This window comes from Pristiophorus japonicus, chromosome 19 (assembly GCF_044704955.1).
Source record: "Pristiophorus japonicus isolate sPriJap1 chromosome 19, sPriJap1.hap1, whole genome shotgun sequence".
Taxonomy (NCBI): domain Eukaryota; kingdom Metazoa; phylum Chordata; class Chondrichthyes; family Pristiophoridae; genus Pristiophorus; species Pristiophorus japonicus.
Window position 1 is genome coordinate 73,484,282 of NC_091995.1, and position 14,447 is coordinate 73,498,728.

The following is a 14,447-nucleotide window of genomic DNA, read 5'->3' on the forward strand; positions in this document are numbered from 1 at the left end:
TGGGATTAACCGGGCTGGCCCGGACGATATGGAGATTAGGAGCTTCCAAAACTGCTGTCCAGCGGGTCCATCTTGCTGCTGTCACCTGAGACATTCTATTCATAGACAGCAAAGCGTGTACGGTGTGGGGACACTTGACAATCAGCTTTTGGTCGAGGACTAGACCCGCAGTGATCATTGCCGCTCGACATGTAGCTTCCATGGCCCTTAGGCAACTTCCTCATCCGAGGGCTACCGCATCCAGTTTTGCCGAATAATAGCCAATAGGTCTTTGCCGATCCCCATGTTCTTGTGTCAGTATAGCTGTCATATATCCTTCTTTCTCATGAACAAACAGGGTAAATGGCTTGCTACTGTCGGGGATTCCCAGAGCCGGTGCCGAACACAAAGCCTTTTTCAAAGTCAGGAAGGCCTTTTGCTGTTCCTTAGTGAGTGTGATGGCTTCTTTAGAGGCACGTTTCCCCTTTAAAATATCATTCAATGGCTGAGCAAGCTGTGTGAAGGAGTCAATCCAATTTCTGTTAAAGTTACACAATCCCAAAAAAGACCTTAGTTCCTGAATAGTGGTGGGTTTTTTAGCAGCCCGAATGGCTGCAGTTCTATCCTGGGTAAGTTCTCTCTTTCCTTGTGAAATCTTTTGTCCCAGGTATACAACCTCTTCTTGGGATATTTGTGCTTTGTCGATGCTGGCTTTATGTCCTTTCAGCCAAAGGTGGTCCAGCAAAGCTCGTAAATCTTGTTCATGCTGTTCTTCCGTGTTTGAAGCTAGCAGGATATCGTCTACATATTGGATGACTGTGGATGACAGGGGAGGTAATTCTCGCAAATGGCTTTGTAAAGCCATGTGGAATACCGTAGGGCTGTTGTGGAAACCCTGCGGTAACCGGGTCCAAGTATACTGTTGTCCTTGGACTATGAAAGCAAACCACTGTTGAACCTCTGGTGCCAGAGGCACCGACCAAAATCCGTTGGCCATATCTATAACCGAGAAATATTTATGTTCCGGTTTGAGGGCATTAAAAATGGTGGAGGGATCTGCGACCAAAGGAGCTTTTTTGATTAATACACTGGTTAGCTTTCCTATAATCGACAGTCAAACGCCAAGTCTCATTAGATTTCTGTACCGGCCACACAGAGCTATTGGAGGAGCTATGCATTTTAATAAGCACCCCTTGTTTCTCCAATTGCTGAATAACCGGTAAGATTCCCGCGATGGCAGTTGGACTGATGGGATACTGTTTAGTGCATGGAGGCTTGGTCCCTGTAAATGACGCAGGCTCCATCTGGAGTAGGCCACAATCATTCTTATCTTTAGCCCATATCGGATGTTCCTTCAATTCTTCTTTCTTCAAAGTTCTAATTGACCATGTCACCCGACCATCCTCGAAATGCAACGATGAATCTATTTGGATTAGAACGTCCATTCCCAAAAGGGGTTGATCTACTGGGCCTATCCAGACCGGCGTGGTTAGTTCATGTGGACCCAGCCCTATAAGTACCGGTGTTCTTTTAATTTCCATTTTATGGCCCCCAACTCCATAGGCCCTACCATCCAACGGCAAAAAGTCTCCATATTGTAGGGGTAAGCATGTTAATTCCGCCCCGTGTCTAAAAGACAGTCCACATCCTTATCGCCCACCCTCAGTTATATATAGCCCATCTCCCCTTTGTTGTATTAGTGCGAGGAGGGGGGCCAGGGTGGGCTCTAATCGTTTTTTGCTATCCCAAGTAACTCCTTCTGTTGTTGTATTGTCAGTCGTTTAAATGCTTCTATGAGGTCATTAACTTGTAACAAGCCTGGCTTGTTGGCTGAATTGTATCCCTGGCTGCGTCCTCTTCCCCAGCCACGACCTTTCTGTTTTGCCCTGCACGTCTTGGCCCAGTGACCACCTTTCCCACAATAATGACATTTTCCGCGTAATTTTCCAAATAACTGTTTATCGGAATCCTGGGATTTCCATCCCATAGCCTTTACAGCTCGGACTTTAGCTCCCATATCCCGATCTAATTGGTTACATCGATCCACCAATGCTGCAAAGGTAGTTCCTCTACCTTCCCAGTCCGGTAACACTACCTTCAGCATTTTGGACAGTTCTGGCTTTAGACCGGCCACGAAAGCTGCTTTCAGGGGTCCAAACGCTTGTTCATCCATTTCCTCATCCGTATTATTCATACCCGAATGTTCTAGCCACGTGCATCTAAACCGCTCGTCATACTCCAGGACCTCCTCTGTTCCTTTCTGTTGGCAGGCTGCAATTTTTCCCCAGTCTGTCTTAGCTGGACTGAAGGCTTGCAGCCAGTGTTTAATCGCCTCCCATCCTGCGTCTAACTCTTGCTCATTCTGCCCCAAAGCTTCATCTACCTTGTCGTGCAATTTTCTTCCCTGTGTTTTTGGCACCATTATGGTCAGAATTTACACTCCGTCCCAGGGATGAAGTTGATATATATTTCTTAAGCGGTCCAATTGATCCCACGTTTTTACTCCCCCTTTCTTTGGATTGAGCAATTCCTTGGACCATTTATCAATTTTCTCTGGGTCTGCCGGATCATGAACTAAGTATTCTCCATACACCCTTCTCTTTGTTTTTTTGGTTCCGCCCTCATCCGCAGTCTCTTCTGATTTGACTACAACTTGTCTTTTTTTAAACGGGGCAAAGCGCACCCCTAATTCTTCATCATCCTCCGACACTGTATTGTCGGAGGATTCGGAAACCGTATCTATTCCTCGGTCGTGTCTTCGGGTTTGCGCTTTTAATTTATCCAAACATGGGTACCCTGGGAATTGATCAATACATTTTCCTTTTCCTATTACTGTCTCTTGACCTAATGATTTTTTCCATTCTTTAATTTCACCTTTAAGATCTTTAACTTCTGCTTCCAGCTTTTCAAGTTCAAGCTTTTTCTGTCGCAGCTGTGCACAAACTGCTTCCAATTGATCCTTTGTACTGGTCAGTTCTCGATCATGTTGGGAACGCATTATAATATCATTCCGGTTTCGAATATGGCCCATAACCGCTAGGGACCATCTAGTTCGCTCTTTATTTTTCATACGGGTCGTTTTTCCCCAGACCCTTTTAATCTCATCCAAGGACCATTGTCCTTTGGAGGTTCCGTACTTTTGTTCGATCTTAATACAGGTTTTAGATAAGTTGAATTGTTGCTCTATGTATTCTTTCAACTGTTCGAGAATTAAACCTAGTGAAACTTGAGGTGGTGCCTGCCCACCTTTAACAGTTGTAGGCAATTCTTTGTTCTTGTCTCCTGCTGCCATTTCTTTACTAAGTTCTTTACTGGGGTCTCGAGTCGTAGACCTGCTAGCCGATCAGTAGGTCGGTGATTAATTAACTAACACACCGCCGAAGTTTAGACGTCTTATGGGACCTCGAACCGACTACCAACCGGAGGGTTCGCAAACCGGAGGCTTTCGGAATCGCGTAGAAGGAGAGGCGACTTTAGACTTTTGACCGAGGACTTTTTCTAAAAAAAAAGAGGAGTCCTTACCTCAAGATATCGGTCCGATGTCCAAAATTCAGTTTCTTTCCTCAGCGACCCTGTTCGCAGCGCCAAAATTGTTAGATCTCTTAATTTCCAATGAAATACGAACTCCGATTGTAGTTTTAACTTTTTAATCTCGGCAGAGAGCAACAAACTGCTGGCTGATTGCCAGTTTCTTTCTTACTGAGACACATGGTCAGAATGGCTCTACTTTATACCTGGATCAATTTACAGAAAAGAACTCGCCTTCTTTGACCTTATTGGCTCAATTGAAAGTCTTTTAACGTTTTATTGGCTCGCTACCCAAGGTCCGAAAATGTCAAGTTGATTGATGAGTTAATGCAACATGCTGAGCAGTATGTAGTAGCTTTGACTTGGGGGTCTGTGAATTTTCACAGTCTGTCTAAATGAGCCTGTTTGAATACTCTATCATAACTCCTTTCATGACCTCGGGACGTCCCAAAGCGCTTTACAGCCAATGAAATACTTTTGAAGTATAGTCACTGTTGTAATGTAGGAAACGCAGCAGCCAATTAGCCAACAGCAAGCTCCCACAAACAGCAAGGTGATGACGACCAGATAATCTATTTTAATTGTTTATGGCAGAGTCCAAGAGGACAGTGGCAGGTGAGCTGGATACGGTAGAAATGAGGTTGTCAAGGTTAGCCCCCAGTGGGCGTGCTGTGCAAGAAGGTCGGCGAGAGAGGATGGTGGGGCAGTTGGAGGTTGCTGCTCTTAAGAAGGCGGCGAGGAATGGGTTCTTTAGAGAATTGCCAGCAGAGGCACAGAGGACAGCTGAGGGCAGATCCAATAGCAATTCAAACCTGGGATGGCAAGAGCAGCAAGACCAAGGAGTAACCATGGGTTAGGATAGGGTAAAATCTGACTGGAGAGTCATGGGGAAGGAAATTGCCATTCACATTGCAAGTGGAATTTCTCAACAGTTTCCCAACATGCTAACAGTCTTTGATATAAATCATTTGGTGTAAAGCGCTTATGGTGCATTGCACAATTCTCAATTTATGAAGCATCCATCATTTTGCCAGTTTGAGTGTGCAGCGGCCCCTTTTAAAGTGTATCAGTACCAGCAGTCTTATTCTGGAACACACTGTGTCTAAACCAAGAATGTTCCAAGTTATATACTACAAATATAACTAATGCGAAAGACTGAACAGGCTGAGGCGTGACCTCATAGAGGTCTTTAAAATTATGGAAGGGGATTGATGGGGCAGACGTAGAGATGTTTCCACTTGTGGGGAGACCAGAACTCGGAGTCATAAATATAAATCCAATCGGGAATTCAGGAGAAACTTCTTTACCCAGAGAGTGGTTAGAATGAGGAACACTCTAGGCGTATGGCCTACTCCTGTTCTTATGATCTTGTAGGGTTAGATGAAGAGGGGTGGGAGGAGGCTCGTGTGAAGCATAAACACTGCATAGACCAGTTGGGCCGAATGGTCTGTTCTGTGCTGATGTATCCATAGATCTGGATGCTTAAACCAATAGCAACTGTTCTTCAATCTCTATTCAGCTGCAACTTTGCCAAATCGTTCCTTGAACCTGCACATCTACTGTGCCGGCTGCTGGAGAAAAGTTCGAGTCGAATCATTTATCCCAGAGCTGGGTTGCATTTCTAGTTGAGAGTCTCGCTGGACATGTCATTTATTTACTTATCAGAAAGTGTAAATAGGAATGAGAGTGTTGCCACTTTCTAGTAAAGCCATTAGTAATGTTATGAATAATTACCTCAGAATATCTTAAATGTATGTTAGCTGCGGCTCAGTGGGTAGCACTCTCGCCTAAGTCAGAAGGTTGTAGGTTCAAGTCCTACTCCAGAAACTTGAGCATAAAATCCAGGCTGACACTCCCAGTGCCGTACTGAGGGAGTGCTGCACTGTCGGAGGTGCCGTCTTTCGGATGAGATGTTAAACCAAGGCACTGTCTGCCCTCTCGGGTGCAAGTAAAATATTCCATGCCACTATTTGCAAGAGTTCTCCCTGATGGCCTGGCCAATGTTTATCCCTCAACCAACACCAAGAAAAAAAAAATGTTATCACATTCCTGTTTGTGGGATCTTGCTGTGTGCAAATTTGCTACTGTATTTTCTACATCACAACATGACTGCACTTCAAAAAAAAAGTACTTCATTGGCTGTAAAGTGCTCTGGAGTATCCTGAGGTTGTGAAAGGAGCTATATTCCATTTAACATTGTTATGTGCAATTTTTCTGAAAAATATGTACAATGCTCATAAGTCACAGAACTAAACAGATCTCTATCTATGGGCCCAAGTTTCCACATGATTCGTGCCTGATTTTTAGGAGCAACTGGTGGAGAACGGACTATTTTAGAAATCGCAATTCTCCACATTTTTTTTTTCTGCAGTTCTTGTCAGGTAGAACAGTTCTAGTTTAGAACACAATTTTTTCTTCAAAAGGGGCGTGTCCGGCCACTGACGCCTGATTTGAAAGTTTCCACAGTGAAAATGTACTCCAAACTAAAGTAGAATGGAGCCAGTGAAGATTTTTGTCGAACTGAAAAAACCTGTTCTACACATTAAAAAAAAATCGAGGAGGAGGAGGACCGCCCCCCCCACAGCCCGTGCTGGCCGCGCTGAGGGCCAGAAGACCTGTGAAAATACCGAGGATGTTTTTAGGCGCGAAAAACGGGCGCCCAGCTCGGAGGGGCGCCTGTTTTTTTTTTCTTGTGGAAACTTGGGCCCTATGAAACACGTTACAAAAATCTAATTTTTGAAGCTCTTCTGATGGTCAGTACACCACTCGATGTGGTGCTAAGCTACACCGATTTGAAACCTGGTTTCTGCTTGGTGAATGCAGCTTCAGTGTGGAGTTACAATTGGCCCTCTGCCTCTGGGCTAGGGATGGGAGAGAATCTTCCAGGGCTCTTGCTCCTGTTTGTTATCCAGTGACCACTACAGGAAATTGCCCATGGACACCTAGGTGAGGGCAGTATTTGGGTCAGCTGTAATGCTTGATGCCATGCCACTTAGGTGAAGTATAGTAGGGTGAACAGTCCGTGTGGAACCACCCCCAGGAGGAGGCAGCTCCGTCTGAAGCAGGCCTGATTTATTCTACCTCCACCCGCGGCCAAATGCCTGTAGAGATTTTTTTTTCCCCCATTCTCTGGCTGTGGCAAGGCTGGCAAGGCTGGCATTTATTGTCCATCCCCCTAGTTTCCCTGGATACAACTGAGTGGGTTTCTAGGCCATTTCAGAGGGCAGTTAAGAGTCAACCACATTGCTATGGGACTGGAATCGCATATAGGCCAGACCAGGTAAGGGCGGCAGATTTCCTTCCCTACTCTCCCTCCCTCCTCGCTTTCTCTCCCAATCTCTAACTGAGGCTGCTTTTTACTAACTGACCACTTTATTGTTTTAGTTCCAGATTTTTAAAAATAATTTCAAATTCTCAAATTGCCCTGGTGGGATTTGAATCTGCAATTTCTGCATTACTAAGCCAGTAAGATAACCACTACATTATTGTGCCCGTAGATGAGTGAGCATTATCTCGTGTGATAGTGCAGAAGCCAGTTTCAATATTCTTTACGCTAATTTAGAGCCCTAGTTAATATAAAACAAACCATACCTAGAGGTTTATTTTCTCCGCGCCCCCCCCCCCCCCCCCCCTTTCAGGTTCCTTGGTGCTGATTGCTTGCTGGGATACAGGTCTATGGCCACCTCAATGGGCTGAGCATTCTTCACGTTATGAGTCTCAACAGTCAGTGTCGGCAGGTTCCACAATAGTGAGCTTCCACCCCGGATAGTAATTGGGAGCATGAGCCCGAGCCAGGTTCTCCCTCACTACCCTCCCTCCCACCCTCCCTCCTCACTTTCTCTCCCAATCTCTAACTGAGGCTGCTTTTGCTCCGAACACCACCTAGCTAAGATAGACTAGCTAGGCACTGATCCGGGATCCAAGCTAAAAGCATTCCTGATTAGTGTGGCTCAGACCTTGCTGAGTCATGAGGGAGCCTTCCGAAACTTTCATAATCTCTTGTGGTATAAAGTGATACCAACTTATTTTCTTACGAGTGGCCTGCATAACTGGTTAATCATCGCACAGCTCCCACTTATTTAAAATATGTGACTATTCATTTGTCATGTCACTACCTCTGGCAGTTAACTAGTTGTTATCTGCTGGACTCATCCTTCTGCGTACAAATGTTCATTTTTATTTTTCAGACTATTCCCGAAGTCGACCCGGCGGTGATGCAAAATTCTGTCCCAGCGCAGCCAGCGGTGTTCCCAGTCTCCGAGCAACCCATCCCAGCAGTGGCCACGGAAGGTGCAATTACTCCCTCCCTTGAACAGGTAACATCAGGAGGTAGCTCAACCCCCTACCCCCAAATCCAACACCGGAACTGCAATCACATCTCACTGTTGAGACAGCACATTATGCAGCTGGTTTGAGATTCTTCTGCGTATCGTGCGCCTCTTGCTTTTCCTTCCCTTAAGAGAGAACTATAAACGTAGGAGGGAAAGTGCTTTCAACAGAAACAACATTTCCCCTTTCCCACCCAGCCACAAGAAGAAAAAGTTTCCCCCAACTATTTACTAGAATGAAATCTTTCATCCCTTGGTACCAGTCATGTGGAGAAACGAGAGAAACTGGGGTAGTTCTCCTTGGAGTAGAGAAGGTTAAGGGGAGATTTGATAGTGGTGCTCAAAATTGTGAAGGGTTTTGATAAAGTAAAGAGAAACTTTCCATTGGCAGAAGCCACATGAGACTAAATTATTGTACACAGCATGTTTTGATATTGAACGCGCTGCCTGAAGGGGTGATGGAAGCAGATTCAGTAGTGACTTTCAAAAGGGAATTGGATAAATACTTGAAGGTGGAAAATTTGCAGGGCTATGGGGAAAGAGCCAGGGGGAGCGGAACTAATTGGATAGCTCCTTCAATGAGCCGGTACAGGCACGATGGGCTGAATGGCCTCCATCTGTGCTGTATGATTGTGTAATTCAAAGGATCACTCTCCTGGATGATAAAGACTTGGTTTGATGACCGTGCTTTCTCCTTCCCCTTCTACCAACCAACACGGAGTAGTCGCCTTAGATACATACCAGTGCCAATAATTCTTACAATGTGAAGTCCTATGGTGCCGTTATTTGGGACCAGTGATGCACACAAAATCTCATCTCATCTGTCCCTCTCTCATCGACCTCTGCACATGGAGTATAATCTTCCCAGTTGTAATCTGTGTTATTGATGTCTGGGTAATTAGTATTCATTGTCAGTGATTGCCGCAATGTAATCATATTCATGCAACAGATGATTCTGAGCTATGTCTGTTCTGTGCTTATCCTCTGCAACTGTTTGGGAAGTGTCACTCCTGGTATCTCCCTCTGTGTGTCTGAGGCCATTCTCAGCCTGGGCGGGGGCTGGGCCGGCAAATGATAGCGGGCGGATTGCAAAAATATAAGCGCGTGGAGACTCAATTCATTTTCTAATGGTAGTCGTAGCTATTGAGAAACTCGAGCTGCCATTGAACTGCCTTGACAGCTGTTCAGTAATAGCCAAAATATTCACTTACAATTGGTAATTTTTAATTAAAAAAACAAGCTAACTTATCAAATGGTTTGTCGTTCAGTCACCATTTGGTGGCAGTTAGAATAGCTAAGCTTCACTGGTCAAGCTCCACTTGATTTACCCCTGACTTTTAGACTAGATTTTAAATGTGTTTTTTTTTTCAGGTCGCTAAACTGCGGAGTGAACTGGATGTTGTTAATGGTAATGTAAAGGTCATGTCTGAAATGCTGACTGAGATGGTCCCGGGTCAAGAAGATTCCTCCGACCTTGAACTACTACAGGTGAAGCAGTGTTTTTAGATGGGGACAGGAGTAGGCCATTCAACCACTGGAGCCCTGTTCCGCCATTCAGTTAGATTACGGCTTATCTGTACCTCAACTTCATTTACTCGCCTTTGCTCCATTTCCTTGAATGTAGGACTGCGCGGGACCTAGGGTGGGGGGACATCATGGTCTATCTGGTCAGTCCCGCAGTTCTCAAAACTTTGTCTCCTCTCGGTTAGTTCTATCTAGCCGCTTTCCTCTTTGTTGCCTCTGTCTCCTTTGACAGTCTGCTCCACACACTGTGTCAAGTAGCTAAATCTGTACTATCCACTTCCCTCTTCTGACCTTGATTCCATGCCCTCTGGGTTTGGTTTACTCATATATCCCTTGGTATCTTTAACCTTTGATAGATTAAGCCATAATACCCTGAGCCAACTTTTGGTATTAGCAGTTCATATCTAAAATTTAATGACCAGAAGATTAGTCTTCATATTGCACCAATTAAGGCATCATGTTGGATACTAAGGAATCAAGGGCTATGGGGATCGAGCGGGAAGGTGGAGTTGAGGCTGAAGATCAGCCGTGATCTTACTGATTCGCGGAACGGGCTCGAGGGGCCGGAGAGCCGACTCCTGCTTGCTCCTATTTCTTATTTTCTATACAATTACATTTACACTCCTTATCCCTCAAGTTCTGACTCCATGATTAACAAAAGCTTGGAACAGGAGAGGAGGAAGAGGTGATCGGAAGTTAACTCTGTAAATGTGCAAAACCTGCCCTCGAGGCAATTTAGCACTATTTAAGTGGAAAATATTTGGGCATCCCACAGTGGCACAGCAAGTTTACCGTGTGTGCAGTTGCGCTATAGAGACCAGTAGGTTCCTGGGTTCAATTCCTGTTTGTGCTAACTTGACATATCAGTGGTAAGGGCCAACAATTGGTCTCAGTACCCTGATGGTCATGAGGAGAAAAATGACCTGGGCCACTCTTTCTGAACAGTGACCCCAGCTGTCAGTGCTGATGGTGTGACGTTGGGTGAGGGCAGGACCGGGCTCAAGTGTGATGGTCTCCGCAATCGACTAGCCTGCTGACATTGTCCAGGAAGAACTTGGGCAGAGGTTACAGGCACTCTTGCAACAAGGAGTCCAGATTTTCAGGAAGGAACAAATTTTGCAAAAAAGGAGAGAAAGTTGGCTTGATATTTAAATTTCCACCTCAAGATAAATCATCTCTGCCCTGCCTGCAGAAAATCTAACCGTGTTGTTTAGTACTTTAGCAGTTATGTACAATTTCCTGTTCCATACCAGGAGCTGAACAGGACGTGTCGAGCGATGCAGCAGAGGATCCTGGAACTCATCTCAAGAGTGACAAATGAGCAAGTGACAGAGGATCTGTTGCACGTCAATGATAACCTCAATAACATATTTCTCCGATATGACAGGTAATCCGCCATGCACTTTTTCAGGAACATTTCTATAACACCTTTCCCAAAGTGCTTTACAGCCAATTACACTTTTTGAAATGTAGTCACTGTTGTAATGTAGGAAACGCGGCAACCAATTAGTGCACAGCAAGGTTCTGCAAATAGTAATGTGATAATGACCAGATAATCTGTTTTACTGATATTGGCTGAGGGATAAATATTGGCCAGGGCACCGAGGATAACTCCCCTGCTCTTCTTTGAAATAGTGCCATGGGATCTTTCACATCCACTGAGAGGGCAGACAGGGTCTCGGTTTAATGTCTCAGCTGAAAGACGGCACCTCTGACAGTGCAGCACTCCCTCAGTACTGCACTGGAGTGCCAGCCCAGATTATGTGCTCGAGTGAGGCTTGAACCCACGACCTTCTGACTTAGTGGCGAGAGTGCGACCCATTGAGCTATGCCTGACACCCATCAGTAAGCTGTTTTTGGTACTTAATATTTTGCATGAGTTTGGGCTTGTGCAACTGCTAGACATATTACAACAAGGGGTCTGTAACCAGAGGTCACATATTTAAGATATCGGGGGGGGGGGAGTGGGGGGGGGAATGAGAATTTTATTTTACACGTGTGTTGTTATGATCTGGAATGCGCTGCCTGAAAGGGTGGTGGAAGCAGATTCAATAGTAACTTTCAAAGGGGAATTAGATAAATACTTGAAAGGGAAAAATTTGCAGAGCTATGGGGAAAGAGCGGGGGAATGGGGCTGATTGGACAGCTCTTTCAAAGAGCTGGCACAGGCATGATGGGCCGACTGGTCATCTCCTGTGCTGTATTAATCTATAATGATGTACAAAGTGATAGGAATGTGATGCTTGTGCCTAGAATTCCCCCACATGAAGTCCCTGATTACATACTGGAATGAAGTTCCTCATTTATATAGGGGAAATCCTTAACTTAAGGCTAGGAGGTTCCCCACAGGGCAGAAAAGTCAGTGACTACTGAATCATTTGTTTAAATGTCTCACTTGCCATAGCCCTTTGGGTGCATTATCAAGGTATTGGCTAATTTTTATAATACTCAACGTGCCCAGACTATCACATTTTTGCAAAAACATGAAGTTTGAAGGATTTTAGGCTGGTTGAGAATTGTTAGCACTTGTGGGATCTGCCTCCGATTTGACTGAAAGTTGTAAGGACTGGAAATTCTCAGTGCCTTCTCATAGAATCCTAGAATGATACAGCACAGGAGGCCATTTGTCCATCTTGCCTGTGCCACTCTTTGAAAGAGCTGTCTAACCAGTCCCACTCATCTGCTTTTTCCCCATAGCCCTGAAAATTCTTCCCCTTCAAGTATATAATCTCGTGCCTACTTCACCATTTCTATCTTTCATGGTTTTTTTTTCCAGGTTTGAAAGGTTCAGAACTGGACAGAATGCTGCTAATCGAGTGAGTACAGTTCAACTCTTGGAATAAAGTCAACTAATCTAGTTTGAGGCACTGCAGAGACATGGCATGACACAAAACTAGGTGGGATTGTGAGTTGTGAGGAGGATGCAAAGATGCTGAAAGGCGATTTAGATAGGTTGAGTGAGTGGGCAGACACATGGCAGGTGCAGTATAACGTGGATAAATGTGAAGTTATCCACTTTGGTAGGAAAAACATAAGGGCAAAGTATTATTTAAATGGCGATGGCTTGGGAAGTGTCGATGTACAGAGGGGCCTGTGTGTCCTTGTACACCAGTCATTGAAAGCAAACATGCAAGTGCAGCAAGCAGTTCGGAAGGCAAATGGTATGTTGGTCTTCACTGCAAGAGGATTTGAGTACAGGAGCAAGGATGTCTTAATACAGTTATACAGGGCCTTGGTGAGACTGCAACTGGAGTATTGTGTGCAGTTTTGGTATCTTTACCTAAGAGAGGATATACTTGCCATAGAGGGAGTGCAGCGAAGGTTCACCAGACTGATTCCTGGGATGGGGGGAATTGTCATATGAGGAGAGATTGGGTTGACTGACCTGTATTCACTCGAGTTTAGAAGAAAGAGAGGATCTCATTGAAACGTATAAAATTCTGACTGGGTTGGATAGACTGGATGCGGGGAGGATGTTTTCCCTGCCTGAGAAGTCTAGAACGAGGGATCACAGTCTCAGGATACGGGGTAGGAAATTTCGGACCAAGATGAGGAGAAATTGTTTTCACTCAGTGGGTGGTGAACCTGTAGAATTCTCCCCATTTCTCTTCCTTTCCCATTTGTAGGGTTCCACGCAATTGAACTCTTGATTGGCGTTAGAATGCATTTGTCGGTACATTTCATCTTGTGTTAGCTTCTTATTAAACTGCCAATATGTCATAAGAAGTTAATTCTCTCTCTCTCTCTCGCTCTCAAGGTGCCCAGTGCTTCAGAGAACGCAGATAGTTTAATAAATCTTACACCAAGCTCTCCAGCTGTTGTCACCCCAGTGGCTGCCTCTAATCTCTCAACACAGCTGGCAGGGCTCAGTAAGTATTGGTTCTCAGTTGGTTATTAACATTGGGAAGGAGGAAAAAAAGACTGCATTACCCCCCTTCCTCTCCCAAAGGTGCTGCGTATTGTTTCACGGGCAGCAATGTCTCTCCGGTACATCATACAGGTGATCATTCTCTTTGAGCCTGGTCAGTATCTGTGGGAACTATCGCAGCTAAGCCTGATCCTGTCTCATTACTGTTCCCTGTTGGGGGTCAGCTGCTTGTAATTCCATTTAGTCTGCAGCCTTCCTCAGTGCGGATTGTTGGAACCCAAACCCGAACACTTCACCTCCCACCCGAGATTGGCAAAGTTTTAACTTAGTTAAAATTTCAAATAATCAAACTAATTATGCACATAATAAATTAGACGTTGGTTGACGATTACATAGATATACATTGAGTCTACAGCATAGAAACAGGCCATTCGGCCCAACTGATCCGTACTCCACACGAGCCTCCTCCCACCTCTCCAATCTAACCCTATCAGCATATCTTTCAATTCTTTTCTCCCTCGTGTGTTTATCTAGCTATCTGTTCTATTCACCTCAACCACTCCCTGTGGCAGAGTTCCACATTCTAACCACCCTCTGGGTAAAGAAGTTTCTCCTGACTACCAATGTTCCCTGTAAGCTTCACTTTAAGCATGGCTTGTTTCTTTTACTGCGCAGTACCTGTAAAAATGTGCAGTATTTATAATGTAAAAGCCGGTGAGCAGCCTGCGCGGGACCTTTGAGAGTACTGCGCAGCCGCGCACCTTCGGGGCAACATTGCTGACTGCATACATGCTCCAATAGATTACAATAAATGGCCAGCTTCTGTTTTAAGGCAAGCAATCCAACTGAGCTTTACTGTACATCAACCGGTTTCTAGTAACTTCAGAGACACCTTTCACCATTTAGTATACTCCATTTATAAAAAAAAATCATCAGGTTGTACAAATTATGTTGGTTGAGACTGAGGAGCTGAAACGTCTGAGATTAGGTGCACAGGGAGCTGAAGGTAAGCACAGGAACAGCAAAGTAAGAGCAAACCAGGCAGATTTCTCCCTTCCCAGCCAAGGATATGGTTGCGAGATGCAGCACCACCACTGGGGAAACAACAATAGCAATGTTTGAAGCTCGACCTTCCTAGTGTTTATAGCTCTAAGCCCCACAGTACTGTGCATTTAACCACTGCAGTGATCACTTGCTGACGTACGAGAGAGCTGTGGAAC

At 45.0% G+C, this 14,447-nt stretch overlaps 1 protein-coding gene across 4 annotated transcripts in view; it reads left to right on the plus strand.

Annotated features, from left to right (window-relative positions):
* Positions 1–14,447, plus strand: part of LOC139229945 (TOM1-like protein 2) — a 125,733-nt gene that overhangs the window by 76,590 nt on the left and 34,696 nt on the right. For all 4 annotated transcript variants that reach the window (XM_070861601.1, XM_070861599.1, XM_070861600.1 and 1 more), the window contains 5 exons: positions 7,695–7,823; positions 9,207–9,323; positions 10,613–10,746; positions 12,136–12,175; positions 13,117–13,228. In XM_070861601.1, the coding sequence (XP_070717702.1) occupies positions 7,695–7,823; positions 9,207–9,323; positions 10,613–10,746; positions 12,136–12,175; positions 13,117–13,228 (532 nt within the window). The remainder of the gene's footprint in view (positions 1–7,694; positions 7,824–9,206; positions 9,324–10,612; positions 10,747–12,135; positions 12,176–13,116; positions 13,229–14,447) is intronic.